At 32.6% G+C, this 21,352-nt stretch overlaps 1 protein-coding gene across 1 annotated transcript; it reads left to right on the top strand.

The window, feature by feature from the left end:
• The first annotated feature begins 7,788 nt into the window (after positions 1-7,788).
• On the top strand, positions 7,789-18,039 carry LOC134273908 (toll-like receptor 4). The gene is made up of 2 exons (XM_062756125.1): positions 7,789-9,670; positions 17,096-18,039. The coding sequence occupies exons 1-2, from the start codon at positions 7,789-7,791 to the stop codon at positions 17,830-17,832; spliced, it is 2,619 nt and encodes an 872-aa protein (XP_062612109.1). The 3' UTR covers positions 17,833-18,039.
• The last annotated feature ends 3,313 nt before the right edge of the window (positions 18,040-21,352 follow it).

The following is a 21,352-nucleotide window of genomic DNA, read 5'->3' as shown; positions in this document are numbered from 1 at the left end:
TTTTGGCCTGGCTAATGTAACTTTCGTTACTGATTAGAGACCTTACTGATGAACATTAAGTGAAAGTCTGAACTAATTACTTGCCATTAGTATGCTTAGTATGCAGACATTTAGAACCTACATCACTTACATGCAACAGAGGTTCTAATTTAACAAAAATACTCTATACGTACTTTTTTCCACGGGGTCATAATTCCGCAGAATCTCAAGTTCCGTTTAATCCATGCGTTGAAATATATGCCTTGCATTTATATTAAGTACGCTTGTACAAATTTCCGCGGACAATTTGTGCCCGTGTACATAGCGTGAATTAATACCACGCGGAAAAAGTATTTCTACAGTATGTCAGAACGCTCCACTCAATTACTTTCTCTTCTTTCCTTTCCTTTTTTTTAAACTCAAACAAGACAAGAAGTATTAAATTTAATAACTGAATATAGAGAGTTCTGAGGTAGAAGGAAGTGTTATTCCAGATTCAGATAAATGATGGATGAGAAGATACATGTAAATAAGTCTACAAAGTTGATAAGGCTAATTTCAGTGTTGACATGACGGATTGTACATGTAGAGGCATGGGAAGTGCCAGTCTATAGTAATGCAGGGTCCCAGGTTCAAATCCTGGTCCTGCCATGTATTTTAAATTCTTTATGTGTTCCTCCTTTCCTTCTTCATCAATATCGTGTGTTTGGGGTCACCTTTCAATTAACAAGCAGTGTGTGTTTGGACCTTACTATTAATTAAAAATTTTCTATTTTCTTTTTTATTTAATATTTTCTGACAATAATATTTATATAAGCTTCAGTATGCGCATTACAAACAACTTATTTGTTTCTCTCCTTACACGCTTTATATCACAGCATGTCATGCAATAAAAATTGTACACTTGATACAAGTAAAAACCAATTAAATAACTATTCAACTAAGATTTTCCAAATGCTACGTCAAGAAATTTACAAATAGCAGTTAAAACCGTGCACATTTCGAGTTTACTCTGTTGGCATAAGAATTTTTTTTAGCCATTTGGTAATTAATTTTCAAATCGATTAAAACTCAAACCATATACACTTATTATTAAATTAAATGTAACTTTATGGTGTTCAGTACCTTGGGTTTCTTGAAAAACATTGAAAATCAGTGTTTAACCCCTGTGACAGCATGTTAAATTCAATAAACCTAATTATTGTACATCGAGCCCGATGATATTTATCGGGTGCCCTCTGTCACTAAATATCTATCCATGTGCAGTCTAAATTTTTTCCATAGGGTGCACAATCCACTATAAATTAGCCGACACACTTTATCAGAATCAGATTATCAAATACCCGGTAAATATACATGTATACTTGACAGTAAACTCAAAGCTCGACATTTGTTAGCCATTTCAGAATTTTCAGTACTATTATCTACATATGCTCTGCACAGGGGTGTATATGGTGTCCAGATATGGCCATTTGCGTTAGCGCGACATCGCATTCAGATAAACGAGACATCGTTCTAACATACAACACGCCGTCGCACCAACACAACTTTGCACAATGCGCCGTCGCGCTAACTCACAACACGCCGTCGCGCTAACACAACTTTGCACAACACGCTGTCGCGCTAACATTTTTTGCACAACGCGCCGTCGCGCTAACGCAACTTTGCAAGTTGTGTTGTGCGTTGGCGTGACGGCGTGTTGTGTGTTAGCACGACAGAGTCTTGTGCAAAGTTGTGTTAGCGTGACGGCGTGTTGTGTGTTAGCGCGACGGCGTGTTGTGGAAAATTGCGTTAGCGCGACGGCACGTTGTGTAAAGTTGTTTTAGCACGACGGCGCGTTCTGCAAAGTTGCGTTAGCACGACGGCGTGTTGTGTGTTAGCGCGATGGCGCGTTGTGCAAAGTTGCGTTAGTGCGACGGCGTGTTGTGTCTTAAATTAGCGCGACGGCGCGTTTATCTGAACGCGATGTTGCGCTAACGCAAATGGCCCTATCCGGACACCATAGGTGTACATAGTATATTGTGTACTTTGATATAATCGAAAGCTTCTTTTTTAAAATGGAACTTAATTTGTACTTACCTTATTGTCTTTGGTCGTTTGCAAAATTATTTAAAAAAAACACCTTGATTGTTCACACAAGTATGGACGACATATATGTTGATTTTGGTAAAAATTTGTGATTCCAAATATTCCAGAACTTCGATCCTTAGAAATTTTTAGTATCCACATCTGATTAACACAACTTCTTGGATATCTTGTTGCAACATACTGTTAAGTTACCCCTTCATTTCTGTTACCATCGTAGCATGCATGCTTCGTGCTCAAGGAGAAAAAAAAAGCTTGCATGCATGGTTGAACATTAATAACTTGAACCCACTATACATGTACGTATCTGAGTTTGTAAGCAATTTTATAAAGTTTTCGAATCCCAAAATGGGTGTCAATACGCTTCTTCTGGCGCTACAGTACATTTAATATGACCTTTTTGCACTGAAATTTGTGTCTTAATTAAAAATTAGATTTTTGACGTTTTCCCTCCAATATTTTATCCAATTAATCATGAAACAATATGAACTCTAAGTTTGTTTTAAAAAAGACACTTAAAAATTGTGACTGAGAAAAAAAATTTCAAATTGCTTCGCATAATCAATTATTTGACCTTTCTGCAATAATAAAAGAGTGATTTTTCTAGCATTGAAAATTTAATAAGCAAGAAAATTATTTTTAAGTCTTAAACTTTTTCAAATTTTAAGCAAATAGGTCAAATTTATCTTGAATATTTATAAAAGAACATCAAAAGTGGGGGTATATGATGTAAATTTTTACATATTACTATAAAAGTGTCAATTTTACGTTAAAACTGGCTCAAATTTTTCACGGAATTTCAGAATATATTTACTATATTTGTCACACTTTGTTGAAAGAATTCATAAGAAATAATTTAATAGATATTTCAGAACACGCATACCACATTTCACTGCAAAAAACAGCTTTGTTTGCAACCAGTATGGAAAAATAGGAATCTAAAATTAACAGTACTATTATAATTCAAAATGGAAACACTGATCATTTTCGTCTAAAAAACCTTCCGCCACAAAATATAGTTCCTAGCTTAATTCTAATTGAATCGTATTTAATCGCAGTTTTTTCATTGAATATAGTTTAATATGCACTGTAGAACCCAGATTTAATGTTAGAACTTAAAAATGATTTAGAATTTTATAAATAAAGGACCTGTCCAAAATAAGCTCAAAATATCAGGATCGAACGTCCTTAAACTCAGAATCCCATGGGAGAATGGTGGGAATTTCAGTCCCACCAACTATCCCACCATTCTTCCATGGGAAGGGATATCATGAATATCAGATAGGATATTTTTTTCCATGGGATTTTTTCTCCCATGAATTTGTTCAAATGGGATAAATCCCACGAATATTGACAATGAATCATTTTCTCCCATGGGGGAATGGTGGGATAATTGGTGGGACTGAAAATCCCACCTTTCTCCTATGGGATTCTTAATCTTAGGACTTCATATCTTTAGAAATGGAGATGTTTGTAAGTTCAACATGAGACCCTGGGATACTGCTAAAAATCCCACCAAGTGATATAAAAATATTTTTATAACTCAACTAGAAATGGTAGTAAAACGTCTAGATCTGGACAATGTCGTGCCCAGAGTTAAATGTCGTACTGTTGTATGATTTTGAAGAATCCCCCCCCCCCCTTTAGAAAGGAAGTTATATGAGTATAGGTAGGATTACCATTTGTAGAGTTTTAAAAATACAAGTTCTCTATTTAAAATGCATATAATGAGCCTGATAGACAAAGACAATGTTAGCTGTTTTGTTAGCAGGGACCAGTACGTACACTGAGCATGCATTCCTTTTAAATCTTTTCTTCACTTCTTAATCATCTAATATATAGAATTAAGGATAGATGGTTTTAAATGTATTCACTCCCCAAATAGCTTAATGCACAATTTTAACATACATCGGAAACATTGAATCCATTCTGACAAAGTGTAATATTGTCCTTAAATCGCTTATTACGCGATTTTTGCATAAATCTTATATATTTCATCCATTCTGACAAAGTGTCGAGGTATTCTTTTTCATATCTGATCCATCATCTGGCGTAATCTACTACAGAATTCAAATATTTACGACGGCAGTTAAAGGATAGGGGTTCCCTATATATTTAGGATGATGAAGAATATGGAAATAACGAAGAGTATTCAATCTCAAAGTCCATTCAACAATGTACAAAATCAGAGCAGAGCAAAGACGGACCTCAAAATCATCAGAGATGGGATCAGGTGCCAAAGAGGAGTGAGCTGGACAGTTTACACAATTTATCATCAAGTAAGATGCTGACTGACGTGTTTCATATACTTATAAATATATTTATTGCTCTGAATTTGTAAATACTCGACCATTAGTACTACCGAAGATAATTAAAATGTGCACTTGCATTTTATTTTTTACCATGAAATATAATTATGCAGGTAACGAACATTATTCAAGCTCAAAGTCTATTAAACAACATAAAATATGAACAGAGCAAACACTGACCTTTGTCATCAGAGATGGGATCATGTGTCATGAGGAGTGAACGTCCCCTTTCGACCAGTCACACATGCCCTGTGTTTCTTGTAATGACGGAAATAACGGGGAAATCTGTTAAAAATTCAAGGTGCAAATAATGGTCTTACAACGCTGTTTTTTTTCAGGGAAGGGGGATTCCACCTCCAGTTAAAAAATTCAACTCAGAAACTTCTTGAAAAAAAAAAAGAAAGAAAAAGAAAGAAAAACTTCCAAACGTATTTCTTGGAGTGGGAGTATTCGTTGACTTTTACAGCTTCATACCATCATACCATGACTTTTCACAGGAACTTAACACAAGTCCGAGCTTTCGAGAAGCGGTGGGTGAGGGGGGTGTCTATTGTCACGTTTACTTGGTTAAGTAAAGGCAGTTATTCAATAAATCTGCAAATTACAGTGGTGGGGGTTCTCTAGTTGCGCTTTGCGCGTGTATGCATTATCCTACTGTTGTTAAACACTTGAACAATCTTTACCTCCATTGGCAAAACAACCCCATGCGTTAAATTATCAGTCATTTCAATCGCATTGATCAGATTGAAGATCGAGTTTTTAATCAACGTCGTATTGATTTTAACAATGGATATATTTCTTTCTTCATTTTAATGAACAGACTGTGGATAACATTTTCACTCTAAATACTAATTCTTTAGTTCGGTTAAACCTACTGCGCTGTAACTTTTATATATTTATGAGCACGTACGTGCCAGCACGTATAAAACACCCGAAAACATTGTATTTATACATTGCTTGCATATTTTGCCAAAAGCTGACCTTATAAAAATTCACATAGATTTTATTTATGCAAAATACATAAGACGGAAGTTAAAATTCTGACACAAATAGGGAACCGGTACGGGGCAGTACACCCTGGAATTCAGATATTAATGTAAGTTTTATAATTAAATCAGTGTATCAAATAATGTAGTTTATTTTCCGGAATTTTTCCTCTGTGATTTAAAAGGGGGCAATGAAGTTACAAATAATACATGTAGTCACTGGTTGAAAAAAAAATCAAAAAGTGGAAATTTAACAAAAGTAAAGTACATTTTTCTTTGATATGTCAATAATAAAAAAAACGATACATACATGTTTAGGTGAAACTGAAAAACTGAGAGAAAAAAATGAAACACTATGCAAAACGTGCAAAATTTAAAATATTTATGTAACTATTTTGTATATATTTGTAAAACAGACCAAAGTGGAAATAGAAAAATGGAATAAGGACCCCGCAAATACATTAGAATTTGAACTGCATAAAGTTTGTAAATTTAACAATTTTTAAATGCCCTAAGCTTACATATGGCGATAAGATCATGCATAGATTTTCAGAGGTAACAATAATAATAATGTGATGTTTCGTTTTCATACTAGCATAAACAGCTATCTTGGTGTAATTCTCATCGTAATCGTTTGCAATATGGATTTTTAAATGGTACTTTTTGTAGCTAGCATTGATTTTCATTCTAGACGTCCAAATATCAGCGGGAGAAGTAGTAAAATGTGTTACTGTATTTCCTCAGTTCTTTACTACTACATATATATACCTTGGAAAAACAAAAGAAGTTTAAAGCTTGACTTTTTGACAGCTTCATGCACAAAATGTAGTTCAAACTGATGAGTTTGAGCTTTTTGAAAACAATACATTAATTTTCAGTGAAGGATCAATTGAAGAAAAAAAATTATTGCAATTTAAAGAAATTAATATTTTTTTTTTCAAAGTAATTGGAAGTAATTTGTTTTGGATTTTTTTTTATTAAATTAAATACACGAAAATTCATTATTTATTTGATTAAATACACTAAAATTCATTTACATGTACTTTTAAATTACAATTTAATTGTTTTATATAAAACATATTATGTATGGGAAAATTAGGAAAATATTACATTATGGTCAGATTTTAGTTCCCTTGATTTATTTGAAGCAATCCTTCTGTGTTTTTTTTAAAGATTTAATATGTTTACCTGTACATCTTCATGCATATGCATGCACATGACATTGTATAATTGATACAAATTAATGGTAATAAAAAATAATTCTACCCTTGTATTCTAGGAGCCAAACCATATTTCAATATTTTGCTGCTTAATTATCATTTTATATCCAGGTATACATGTTATATTACTGCTTTATTTTGGCATTCCTATCTAGTTGCCCTTTAAACCACAACATGTAGATTTCTATAAAACAAACGTTGAAAATCACATACTAGTATCGTACTTTCTTAAACTTCAAATATATATGACCATCAGAGGTGGTTTATTGAATGCAACAAAAAATTTATATATTTGAGAAAAATCTATATTAATTTGTTTTTCTAACATTTCCATTATGAATATATCTTGACAAAAATGTATTTGTTCTTCATGAAAAATGAGGTTACTGAAATGTTGAAGTAATCATCTTGCATTTGTGTTTATCATAAATAAACTTCTTCTTGAATTAGCAGACACAAAGCATCGTCGATGATACTGAAAAAAAATTCACCACCAAATAAATTATTTTTTCTATGTTTTTATCATCCTATATGTATGATGAAAGAAATTGCTCTTGTGCAACATGCATCATTTATATTACAGTGCAAAATAACATTTTCATTCAATAATAAAATATATATAAAAGTTATGACAACGATCTTAATAAATTGAATTTTCCACTTTTATTTCAATCAAAGGTTACCATGATGACGAGGCTTTATCTCGAAACACTAGTGGCGACACTCTTTCTGGCCACGGGAATGACTAAATTACAATGTTCCTCAGAGCCTTCTTGTCAGTGTCTGATGGACAACGATAGACTGTACGCAGACTGCTCTCACCTAAATCTAACCGAATCACCAGTGTTTTCAGCAAATGTCAAAATCATCAACCTCAGTCACAATAGTCTAACGTGTTTACCGTTAAGAGAACGCATTCCAGATGGACTGGTCCATTTAGATCTTTCATATAATCGTATACATACTCTCTCAGGGAATTCTTTTCAGGGACTGAGAAACCTAACTACACTTTTATTACAATATAATAAATTACGAATACAGAACCGAAGTCATTCTGAAGGAATATTCAAAGATTTAATGAACATTAAAATCATCGATTTATCATACAACTCAAATTTGACATTTAAAGTTCTTAGAAGTCTTTCTTTTGATTTGCAAAAAACGTCAATTAGAACACTTCGTCTTAACAAAATTCACTGTGCATTCGGAATGGGGACCAAAATTCTTGTAGAAGACTTTAAGTTTCTTCAATACACAGAATTGAAGCAATTGCATTTAGACAGTAACAGGATAGAAATGATTGAGCATACTGCAATCCGCTATTTACCAAAGACCATCAAGTTTGTTTCTGTATCCGACAACAAATTTACCTTTGGAAAATACGTTGAGGATGTTTTCTATTTGGAAAATATGCAGAAAATCAACATTAGTGCTGAGCATTCAAGTCATCCTGTACATGAAATGGATACCTGTAACGAAAGTTCGAATGACCCGGTGCCATATTGTGCCTCAACAAACAACCCAAATTTGGAAATAACCCTAGGTAATCTCCATGTTAATTCCAAAGATCATAACATGATTACCAAATTCAAAGGTAGAAGAAGTAGCGAAATTTTAAATTCATCATCAAGTCATGTCATGCCACGTAAAATTGAAGACCAAAGTAAATATTACAAGGAGGACCCTTTTATTTTTCATATCGTGGATCGTAATAAAGGCTTCTTTTTTCCTGTACCAAAAGCACTACAAGTGATTTACGGCAATAGTAGTAATCTACGATTCCCAATATCTGAATTATATTTCTCGAACAACAATATAACCCATTTTTATCTCCAAGACAATTCGTTTTATTCCTGGGATGGTCCAGTTCATAATCTGAATTCCATAAAAGTTCTCAATCTTTCAAATAATTTCTGTTCTTATGTCTCAGAAAATTTTTTCCAATATGCAGAGAGTTTGACAGAATTATATCTTGGAAATAATATCCTTGGATTTAGCTTAGCATCAGACATGAAAGGTTTGATATTTAGAAATCTGAGGAAACTGGAAATATTGGATTTGAAAGAAAACCGAATTTCGACACTACCAAAGACTGTGTTTCAAAATCTAGTGAATTTGAAGTACTTAGATCTAAGCAAAAATTTTCTGAAAGCATGGGAGATTAACACCAGTCACATAAAAATTGTTTATTCCATAGATCTGTCGAACAATGAAATAACGTGTCTTTCCGACGGAGATATGAAAGCCTTTGACAGACTAGGATCGACAAAAAATTTAACAATGAACTTTCTGAAAAATTCTTTCATGTGTACGTGTAGAACAATCAACTTTATGAAATGGATGGAAAAAAGAAATAAAACCATGAAAATAAATTTCTTGCAATTTGACAATTACAATTGCACTGAAGATGCAGAACACGAGAGTAAAGTCTTAAAATTTGATAAAATTAAATCACATATTTTAAATCTACAAAGAGAATGCCGTTCGTATACCGCAATTATTTTTGTAACCACGGGGACACTGGTTTGCTTCCTCTTCATACTTTGTACTGGACTAACCTACAGATATAGGTGGAAACTTCGGTATTTTTATTATATGACAAAAAGCCGCTACCATCAGTACAAATCATTGCGGGGTGAAAATCTTCCCCTTAACCAGTATGACGCATTTGTTTCCTATGCTGATGAGGATAGATCCTTTGTCCTGAGAATGATAAAAGAATTAGAAGAGGAGGAAGGCATAAAATTATGTATTCACCAGCGCGATTTTGTACCAGGATTCGACATCGCTGAGAACATTATAACCGCCGTTAACAAAAGTAGAAAAACGATTATTCTCCTCTCTCCCAATTTCATCAAGTCCAGCTGGTGTATGTACGAGTTACATATCGCCAAAATGGAAGAAATTTACAGCAGGAATGATGAAAATGTGATTTTCCTCATCCTTTATGAAACTTTGCCTTTGAAGGATATTCCTCTAACTTTAATGGATCTGATTAACCAGAAGACATATATAGAGTTTCCAAATGGTGATCATGATCAGGAGTTTAGTGATGATGTATTTTGGAGTACTCTAAAGGGTTCTTTCCAATGATTTTGCGTAGATGAAATCTTCTTCAACAGCCACAAGTCTTAAATTTTTGAAAACATAACCTTTAAAATAAATTAAACCCCCATTAATTTGCTTGTTTAGGGATATATATTCTGTCAAAGAAACACATTGCTTAGAAACAAATGAACTCGGACAAATTTCAATGAAATTAAAGTTACAATTTAAAAAAAAATTTCACAGAGTTAACAAACCCCTAATTAATCTTACTTTTTATTTGCAAGGATATAATTCTTGTAGCTTTTTAAAATGTTATCCGTACAAATGACACACACAAAATTACGTCCCCTGATCTGCTAAAAATATAATTTGTGAATTTCATCGAAGTAATTTAATTATAAATTCTATCTTTCCTGTTCTGATATTTGCCATGATATTTTTTCAAAGTTTCTAAATAGAACCTCATCTCCCAGTACTGTAAAATTTTACATGTTTTCAGGATAACACGAGAAACTGTTACTCTAATATGTTAATATCACTATTGAGGAAAACGAAGCTGATCTCATAAAATCCCCCCCCCCCCCCAAACATGCAATATGTTTTGTCATTCTGAATGTGAAATGTAAAGATAAAAGGGTAAGTGATTAATCTGATAAATTCAGTAATTAAGGAAGCGATTATGTATTAATGTGATAAATTCATAGTAATTAAGGAAGCAATTAGTTATTAATCTGAGAAATTCAGTAATTAAGGGGTTAAAAATTGACAATAACATATCTTTTTTTCTTAGATATATCTTCAGCTTTCAACTATCATTTGGCAAAAACAAATTCATACTTTTTAGTTTTAAAGTTTGATAATTTTTGTATATCTTTAAATAGAGCTCTTCTTCAAAAGGAGATCAAATTAGTTTATTAATAACCACAACAAATTTAGGCCTCGTTATCTGATAAATTCAGTTTTAAAACTATTCAAAAACAGAACATAAACCCGGCCCTCTGGAAACAATAGGTGTAAATGTTGATTGATAAAACATCGCTGATTTATGTCGAGATGAAGGCCTCAACAAGCCTTCCTTCTTTTCATTTAGAAGTTTTTAGAATAATTTCTGCTTCATAAGAAAATAAAAAGTTGTCGGCTAATAGGGGGCACAATAATTTCCCATTATATCTCCAGCTGATGGTAGGAATTCCTGGTCTCGAAAGACTGCAAAATATTTTTAAAAAGGAAACCCAGCATACAGTGTACTTGTATGTTAGGTAAAATCATTATGAAGTTATCTAAGTAATTGTTTAGAAATACAAAGAACAAGATATGAACACTTAGGAGTTTCTGTTTTTTGTTGCATTTTTTGCATATCCGATATTTTTGAGACCCTCTGATAGCAAAATTCGACCTGGTTTGTGACCATATATTCTTTTATGAATCAAAATGAACAAACAGGCAGGATTTGGCACAATAAAGGGTGTGTATTTTCCGTTTGTATTCTATCATTTTTCATTTGTTTCGTATTATTTTTCATTTAATTTGTATAATTTTTCAATTTTATCCATATTTTCCATTCGTATTCTACAATTTCTTATTTGTATTGTAAACTCTCTTATTTGTATTCCATAATTTTTTTATTTGTATGGTATCAGAGGGATAATTTTTATTATATTTTGTCCGTTTATTTTTAAAATTGTTTTGTACAAATGGATAAGATCGAATATTGCAACGTTTGACATGCCATAAAAATTATACAATAAATCAAATGTCTGTAAATGTTGGCTTGAAAATTGTTTATTTGCATTTAAATGTGATTGAAGTGCCTTTAAAATTGTCTTTCGGAAAACGAGTAAAAAAAAAAAAAACTTTTCAAGCATTAAGTTTTCCTGAATTTTTTTTAGTAATGTCTCCTTAATTAGCATATGGAATTATTCTTACGTCAGAAAAAACCTTGTTCTGCTAATGATGGAAAAGGCCAGCCAGATTTTACAAATATTTTAAACATAACATATGAGGGCAATTAGGCACAATTTTCTCCTTTCACATATCTCCTTTCTCCTTTAGGTAGATTTCAATAAAACACAGTGACCAGCCAAAGAGGAAAAATGTAACTCCCTGCGCTCACATATATCAAGGGTATCAAAGGGTGGGGCGGGGCAAGAATTCAATGGGTAGTGGATGTAAGCATGGTACCCCTATCTAAATGAAAGATCTATATCTTTTTTGTCAATTTACTGGGGACATTTGTAACACCATGCTTATATTAAAGAATAGCTAAAAATCCGTCTAATTTGTCTTGTACAAATAAGACTGCGTTATTTTATCTGTAAGATAGACGTCTCCTAGATGACTTTCTTTTATTGATTTATTCCTTTTTCAGATATAGTTTTTTTTTTAGAATGGTGACCCTCTCGGGGAATTATTTCTTTTATAAATATTTCTTAATACTTGTCTTAGCCTTTCACCAGATACAGATCTACACTGTAATAAATTAAGAAACTTACAACACTGCGTATTTTAAATTTGAAAGGAATCAAATTTTCAACATATAAAATGTTGTCTTGAAAAAAAATAACTTGAATATACATGTATAGACCTTAATAGTATTCATGAAGTGTTTTAACTGGAATTGGTTTTGCTGTGGTATACAAACATCTAAGATTTTTATAGTATCTTGATCAATCTACTCATTATATTCAGTATCCGTCGAAAACACACTGACAGCTATAGATAAGCATTGAAATTAAGAAACTCTCCCCGGGGACATTAAAAATTCCTTTTGTTTCATAAATTCCTCGCGAGGAGACGTTGCTAATGCAATTGCATAATAAAATTATTCAATATTTAAAATGTTTATTATAATGTTTAAAGTATTAAAAAAAAATAATAAAAATTGTGATTTTTACATATCGCTTAATATTAATCTAAATCTATAATTCTCTTTCTCTCTCCCTCTTTGGATTCATTCTTAATATGACTGTACCAATTGACAATGCACTGTATATCTTCACACCTTTCATTCAATGTTTAAATGTTAATTTAATTGTACCTTGAGCTATGGAGAGAATGATCATGGGCATTTATGCCTGCTGTTCAATCCATTTCATTAATTTGAATAAATATGTTTTAAATCGAAGAGTGTCGGTTGATTTTTTTCTCGATCTCTTGTTTCTTTTTTATACAATTGGGTATCTGGATTAGTTCGTATCTGAAGACAAAATTTGCAGCTCTCCAAGTGGTGGCTTTGCCGCAGGTGGTGGCGTCTCCATACGAAAGAAAATTCTCGATAGGGACGTGAAACTATATACAAACAAATAAAACGAATTTGCAGACTGAGGGTTTTCGATTTTGTTTTTTTTCAAAAACAGAGGTATTTTTTTTTATTTCATGGTGATGAGAGGCGTTAGTATACCTTCTTTGATTTCTCTACGAAAGCACAATCAAGGCTTTGCATTGTCATTTACAAGTTGCTTAGAATGTATTCTAGTTTAACTGTCCTTTCTGTGTAGGGTATTAAAAAAGAAACCCTAGATACTGAAATCCCTGTTTGGCTTTTGAACGAATCGGGAGAAAATGTTTCCTTTTCATAGACAAAGAACTTATGATTTCGATTTTTCACAGAAATTAAAATTTGAATTGTGATGTTTAGTTAAGTAATTATAAGTATATCGATGCAGTTTGGTACATGGTATAAAAAAGAGGTAAAAAGGTATCTCTCCTTAAAAGTAAAATTTAATTTGTGTACAGTTATAAAAAATGTAAACTGGTCTATTTCAAGCGTATCTCCATTAAAGAAATATCTTTGGTCTTCGGATCAAAACATATTTTTTACACAAACAAAAATAATCCCTATCGTCATTGACCAGTATCATAGAAACATTATAATCGTATTAATACATCTAACAAAAACGTATGGTTGTTCACAAAGTAATAATCAAGTCCCAGCTCTTGAGTGATAAGGGAAACGTTTTATCTTGGCATGTTTGAAAAGGAGAAGCATTAAGATGAAAAAATATCGCCAGAGATTAACGTACCAGTGTATGGACACTTTGAGGAAGTTAAGAATCAATTTGCAATATCTTATCAGTCAAAGGAAGTTTTTTTTTCCAATCATTTAAAGAGAAAAAGAATTCGTTTATATAAGGGAAATTGCGAAAAGATCGATTGTTGTTATTTGTTCTTTGGAGGAGGAAGTTCTATTAAATTAAATCACAATGTAACATGAAGGTAATCAAAGGTGTAACAGGCACAATGTTACGTACATGTAAGTAAATACTTTATATCTGTAAAATATTCTCTTCATCCCTCAAAATTTTATAGTTACAAAAACATTTAAAATTAAACAGTTATTTTAAATACGATTTGCATGGACAGCTTTAAATAATCATCAAACATTATTGTATGACATAAACTAGTTTTCATAATTAGTCAATCATCAATGAAACGTACAATGACGTTTTTATAAAATTACCATATCATTTACATAATCGCACTTTGAATGACTGTTTGTACATATATGAATTTAAACAATAAAATGCCTTTCTTTATGTGTTCGAGTACGGGAATTAATGCTGCAGCTTTTGCATACTTATTTGTTTCTTCACCAACTGCAACACTACATGTAATTCCCGTACTGACAATAAAACAGTAGCCACATCTTCAACAATTAATACATTTAGTGACTAACATACTTTTCCTTAATTTTTGAACCAAATATAGCACAGATACCTATTCCTAACCACCTGTATGTGTCCTGTGACTTGATTCTTGCCTAACGCATGCGTCAAAATTTAATTCGAATAAGCTTTGCTTAGCGTTTTCACGGAGTTAATGCGAAGTAATTAAATGCGCAGTAAATTAGGCCTAATTCGAAAGAGACTAATGCCTTGTTCACACGTCGAGTTTAATTCGCAGTAAATTAATGCCAAGTAAACTAATGCGAATCAAATTAATGCGTATTAAATTGCGTTCACACGACAGCTAATGCGAAGTAAACTAATTCGAATTAAAATTTTTCTTCTACAGTCAGGCGTCAGTAAGTCTATTATGACGTCATTTGTAAATCACGTCATGTGTGCAGAGCCATCCTTTGATACATCATGTAGTGGCTACAGGTTCATTGATTTTAGTGATTAACATACTTTAACTTTTCTATCGTCAACCCTCAAATATACCTTTTGATATATCCAAATATAGCACAAACGAGGTAAATTATGACAACAAGTTGATGAAACTATATCTAACCATCAACATGTGTCCTGTGACTTAATTCTGGATTACGCATGCGTCAAAATTGAAATCGAATTGGCTTCGCTTAGCGTTCACACGGAGCTAATGCGAAGTAATTTAATGCGCAGTAAACTAATTCGAATTAATCTAATTCGCATTAAATTCTTCGTGTGAACGCTAAGAGAAGCTAATTTGCAGTACACTTAACGTTTAATTCTAATTAAACTCTTCGTGTGAACAGGGCATTAGAGTTAAAGGGTTAATCATCTTGAATAAATAAAGGTTAGGCCATATTAAAAAAAAGGCTTGGTTGCCCTCTCCCGACCGACTGACTAAAATTAGCCTGATTCATTTTTTTTTTCATTCCAGGACATGATATTTTGTTCGTTTCATTCCTCTTATCCCGTCAACAAAAATGTTGAAATTTTATGGATAAAAGATTTACCCACCTACCAACCAATCCAATAATTTCACCCTGAGTTGGGAAGCAATATTTTAAAGATGATTTAAACACTTTAAAAAGTACGAAAAATATTTCTATAGAAGCATCTATTGACTAATACGGTTAAAATTTTTTTAATGAAAAGAAATTGAAATTACAAGAGAGAAAAAAACTTTGATTGCAATGATCATTTCATCTTCAAGGTTGTAATCATTACTCAACAGGTATGAATTGGAAGAATTCGGTGGTGGAAATAATAATCTTGGTGATAATTCTTAGAAGTGGCGTGGATGGTACTACATGTGCCTCTTCCTCGTCATGTCGATGCCATTTTTCCAAAGGAAAAATTTACGCCGACTGTTCCAAGCTGGGTCTTTCAAAGTCACCTCTATCCTGGTCGAATGTCACGAAAATCAATCTCAGTCATAACAATTTGAATCAACTTCCGAACCGATCCAAAATTCCAGATGACTTAAATTACTTGGATCTTTCTAATAATGTCATAATTGAATTTACTAATGAAGCTTTCCAAGGACTACATAGGCTAACTGATCTGAAATTGCAATCAAATCGCTTTAGGATTACAAGTAACCTTTTCAAAAACATTTTTGTAGATTAAATCAGTATAAGATACATAGATTTGTCGGACAACCCTGAACTTACGTTTCGGGTAATGCCCTATTTGAGCAGCCTTCAAAACTCTTCTATTGAAGTTCTCCGTTTGAATAAAATCCATTGTACGTTTGGATTAGGTTTAGAAGTAAAAATAGAGGATTTAAGATTTCTTCAATACACCAATTTAAAGGAAATTGATATTTCAAGTAATAGAATAGAACTTTTTGAAAATAGAGCACTCTCATTTTTACCTGATAGTCTAAAAAGAGTATCAATTGCTGATAACAACCTGTCATTTGGTTTTGATGTCTTTGATATTTCCTCAATGAAAGGATTAGAATGGTTGGAAGCAAGCTCACAAGGTATAACCCATAGCCCTTATGATTTTATTTATCACAGACCATGTCATGATACATTGGTTAAGAAAAAAGATTCACTTTCTATAACAAAATATAATCTTTCTCGAACTTTCGATCTTGGGAATAAACCAAGATTGAAAAGAAATGTAAAACAAGAAATGAAGGTAAAAATAGATGACATTTTTCAGAGAAAAAAATTAAGCATCGTTTTTAACATCTCACTACCAGAGAATTTAAAATCAATTTTCTTCAATCAAAGCGGGTTACATTATATAATAAAAAAGCTTTAATTTCTCTAGGAATAAAGTAGAAAATTTGTATTTACAAGACAACATTTTATATTCCTGGATGGGCCCAATCAGCGGAGTTAACAATCTAAAAATTGTTAATTTGTCAAATAATTTCTCTACAAAAGTCTATGAAAGTTTCTTCCAAAACGGTGATTCTCTCCAGAAATTATATTTGAGCAATAACTTGCTAGGTTTTAGTCTTTCGTCTGATACAGATGGAAAAATATTCAGAAATCTCAAAAGTTTGAGTGTTTTAGATTTAAAAGCAAACAAAATTTCACACTTACCAAGCGCTGTGTTCAAAAGTATTGAAAGTCTTAAATATTTAGATCTCAGTAGCAATTTGTTAACTGGAATTGATTTTGATATTAGATATTTAAGGTCACTAAGGTTTCTTGATTTATCTTTGAATCAAATTCAATATCTCTCCGATTCAAATATGAAAGCTATAAATCAACATAGTATAGGGAAAAGTTTAACAATTAACCTTTCTGGAAATCCTATTCTGTGTGCCTGCAAAAGTCTGAATTTTCTAACATGGATAGTTCATGGCCAAACATCAGGGGAGATAATATTTGAATCATACGAACAATACTTTTGCGAGAAGGAGTCTCATGACGGACAAGTTATGAATTTCACTAACTATAAAGTAATTGGAGAGCTGAGGAAAAAATGCAATACCTACACAGCTTTGATATTTATGATGTCCACGCTTATATTTCTATTTGCTATATCATTGACAGTTGGGATCTTTTACCGATATAGATGGAAACTAAGATACTTCTTTTACATGACGAAAAGTCGATATCATGGATATAAAGCTGTTAGAAGTGAAAGCCAATCAGATTTTAAATACGATGCCTTTGTATCCTATGCCGATGAGGATTTGCCGTTTGTTCAGAAAATGATTTTGGAATTAGAAAAAAATAATGAAATACGTTTATGTATTCACCATCGAGATTTTGTCCCAGGGTATGACATTGCTGAGAACATAATCACCGCTGTCAACAAAAGCAGGAAAACAATAATTATTTTATCTCCAAACTTCATCAACTCCAGCTGGTGTATGTATGAAATGCACATCGCTAAAATGGAAGAGATATATTCCCGCGATGACCAGAGTGTTCTGGTGATTATCTTTTATAAACCTATTCCTGCTGGCAAAATTCCATTACAAATTATGAATGTTATAAAAGAGAAATCATATATTGAATTCCCAGACGACGAATACTGTGACGCAATGTTTTGGAGAAAAGTTATCGAAACCGTTAAGAATGTATAATCTGTAGAATGTATAGTGCATAGTGTATTTCAAATAATTTTTGTCAAATTATAACGGTTTGTGTAACAACATTTATTTCAAATTTATTTGAAAAGTCTTTGCTGGATAATTCCAATGAGAATTTCATGAATATGCAAAAGCATCTTAATTACTAGCTGTGAAAAATAATTGAAATTTAGCAGCATACATGTAGTTACAAGAATTTAAAACGCCCAATTTAATATTGTATTTGTATTATGATTTATAAAAATGGATGTCTGTGTATTTGACATCTGATTAAAATATTTATGAATTATAATTTTTTTTATTTCTACTTAAGGGGCAGCGACCCTCTGATAAGAGAGATAACTTTCAAAGTACAAACTATGAATACTACTCCCAGTTTTCTTAATTAGGGTTTCCTAATTGAGACCTCTGAGTAGTCAATTCGATGAAATCTTGCTTATGATGGGAACAATACTTTCTATTTCTTTTGCCAATTTCTTAGTAATTGTTTTATTATATTTAACAATAAAACATTTAAACCCAACATCAAAAGCCTTATAAATTGAATTTATTAAGTTGTATCTTTTTAAGGACCATTTTAAAATGGTTTAATGTTTCAAGTATTTTATTTTCACATGAAGAAATATTTAGAAGAAAGTTAACTCCTCCTCACTGATGTATTTTTTTCCCACAACCACATACAACATTGTGATTTTTTGACTTAGGAAGCATCGCTTCATAGTGTTTTCTAACATGATTTTAATAGGTATGATACTAAGTATTATTTTAATATGCACCTCGTATATTAAATTTAATGTTGTGATAATATATCGTTAATCTTTCTGTTCTCTGTATTCGATTTCTTCATATCATAATCTGACATAAATATTATTTCTGAGAAAATAAGCAGCACTTCATACTTCAAACTATTTTCCATATCGCTCTAATGTTATTGCTGTTTATGAAAATCAATATTACAAATTTTAAATTTTCTAATGTGAAATTTATAGCAGAGGGTCGGGACCCCTTAATAACGAAAAATGAATCCTCGGCTTACAAAATAATACCCACAGCATATAACAATAGAACCCCAGCATATAAAAAGAGATCCACAGAATTTAAAACGTTTTCATATAATTGTAAAATCAAAGCAGCAAATATGAACCCACAGTACAGTAGCAAAAAAATTATTATGAACCTAAGAATACAATTACAAGAGGCCCACGGGCCTTATAGGTCACCTGAGTATTCTGTAACAACTTTCAAACAATTAAATTTGGTTCGTGTTTAAACCGGAGGCCATGAAATTCACAATTTACAATTTTGAAAGAGGCACCATTGCTTATCATAATAATTAACTTAGCATGCTTACTCTATTTACTTAATACCCAGAGGTAGATCAGAGTAATTATTTTCAAGAGAAAATTTGCTACACCTTTCTTCATCATAAATATATATATACTTGGATCATTGGCTTAAAACCAGAAACAAAGAAAAATAGTTTCAAAGAATAAATGTATTTTTACTATATAAGCAATAGAGCCCCGCCATAACACCAGAACCCCTGACCCAGGGCCATATATTTCAAAATTTTGCAAGATTTTATCATCATAACTATGTACTTAGTTAGTGTATTTAATACCCAGGAGCAGAGAAGAAGATTTTCAAAGAAATAATGCATTTTCACTATATAATATATACCACCCCGCCCTAACACCACAACCCCTGACCCCGGGGCCATAAAATTCACAAATGCTAGATGAACCTTTCTCATCATAAATATATAATTATATATTTTATCTAATACCCAGGACCAGAGAAGAAGATTTTCAAAGAAATAATGCATTTTCACAATATAATCTATAGAGCCCCACCCTATCACCACAACCCCTGACCCTGGGGACATAAAATTCAAAATTTTGGAAGAGGCACTCTAGCTCATCATAACTATGTGCTTAGTTAGTGTATTTAATACCCAGGAGCAGAAAAGAAAATTTTCAAAGAAATAATACATTTTCACTATATAATCTATAGAGCCCCACCCTATCACCAGAACCCCTGACCCTGGGGACATAAAATTCACAATTTTGGAAGAGGCACTCTTGCTCATCAAAACTATGTGCTTAGCTAGTGTATTTAATACCCAGGAGCAGAGAAGAAGATTTTCAAAGAAATAATGCATTTTCACTATATAATATATAGAGCCCCGCCCTAACACCACAACCCCTGACCCCGGGGCCATAAAATTCACAAATCTGGAAGAAGCACTCTTGCTCATCATAACTATGTGCTTAGTTAGTTTATCTAATACCCAGGACCAGAGAAGAAGATTTTCAAAGAAATAATGCATTTTCACTATCTAATCTATAGAGCCCCGCCCTAACACTAGAACCCCTGACCCTGGGGCCATGAATTTCACAATTTTGGTAAAGGTCTCAATGCTCATTACATTCATGCCAACAGTTTGCCTGCTTGATGTCCAGGAGTAAAGTAGAAGATTTTTAAAGATTTCATTAATTTTAGTGGTTTTGGCCCCACCCCTCAGGCCCCAGGAGGACGGGGACCATGAGATTCACAATTTTTGTTCCCCTCTACCCATAGATGCTGTATGCCAAGTTTGGTTGAAATTGGTTCAGTGGTTTCAGAGAAGAAGCTGAAAATGTTCAAATGTTAACACACGACACACGACGCACAACGCACGACGGACGACGGACGACGACGGACGAAAACGGATAGCAATAGGTCACCTGAGTTACTCAGATGACCTAATAAATTCAATCGTACAATGATCATCAACATTTCGGAGCGTAACAAAGATTTGATTTAAATCAGATTGGACGATTTTTCAACCAGACAGACAGACAGACAGAAAGACATTCTTTATTTCCTCTATAGCATAGAGATTGGTCATATTATATTACGAAACATTTAGCAACAACTGTGCATTAATTAATAATATATGTACATGTGCATTGAACGAAATAGTTCATGAGCTTTTTTTTTTTTTTTTTACATTGAAACTCGATAAAGATTTTATCTTTAACTATAAAAGAGTTTCATGTCCTTCAACATTACTGTAATGCCGGAAGATACCGACAATATAAAAGTGGTCCATTCCTCTTCTAGGATGGTTCCATCCTTTCTGGACCTTAAAAGGATATTTACCAGAGTAGTTTCGGGCAAGTGTGTGAGATCAACATATGTATTCACTTGTAGACAATTAACGATCAGGGTCATGAGATGTTCGCGACTTTTGTACAGATTCGGACAGTCTAAGATGAAGTGTAATACGATATCCTGTGTACTTCTTTTGCATAATTTGCATACTACTTCTTCCGTCTCATAAGTAATTGAGAGATTTACGAGTTCGAATAGTCTCCAGGTAAACTCCGGGTGTTCGAGGCTGAGTGTCCAAAGTGCGTGAGGAGTAAGTTCTTGATGTATTTCTGCAAAACGAATTAGTTCTGGTCGGTATCCAAGTGTAATCCTCCATTCGTTATAAGAAGAATGATTTATGAGATTGTTGATGTACTGA

The sequence above is a fragment of the Saccostrea cucullata genome, unplaced genomic scaffold (genome assembly GCF_032062105.1).
Source record: "Saccostrea cucullata isolate Sc308-1 unplaced genomic scaffold, CSIRO_AGI_Scuc_v1 ctg5938, whole genome shotgun sequence".
Lineage (NCBI taxonomy): Eukaryota > Metazoa > Mollusca > Bivalvia > Ostreida > Ostreidae > Saccostrea > Saccostrea cuccullata.
This window is presented reverse-complemented; position numbering and strand designations above follow the sequence as displayed.

Bases quoted from the DNA above. Each gene is read 5' to 3' on its own strand.
- LOC134273908 (XM_062756125.1), top strand. From the start codon at position 7,789: ATGGGGACCAAAATTCTTGTAGAAGACTTTAAGTTTCTTCAATACACA. The intron at 9,671-17,095 runs GATTTTGCGTAG...TAACATGGATAG, and splicing joins TCTAAAGGGTTCTTTCCAAT to TTCATGGCCAAACATCAGGG.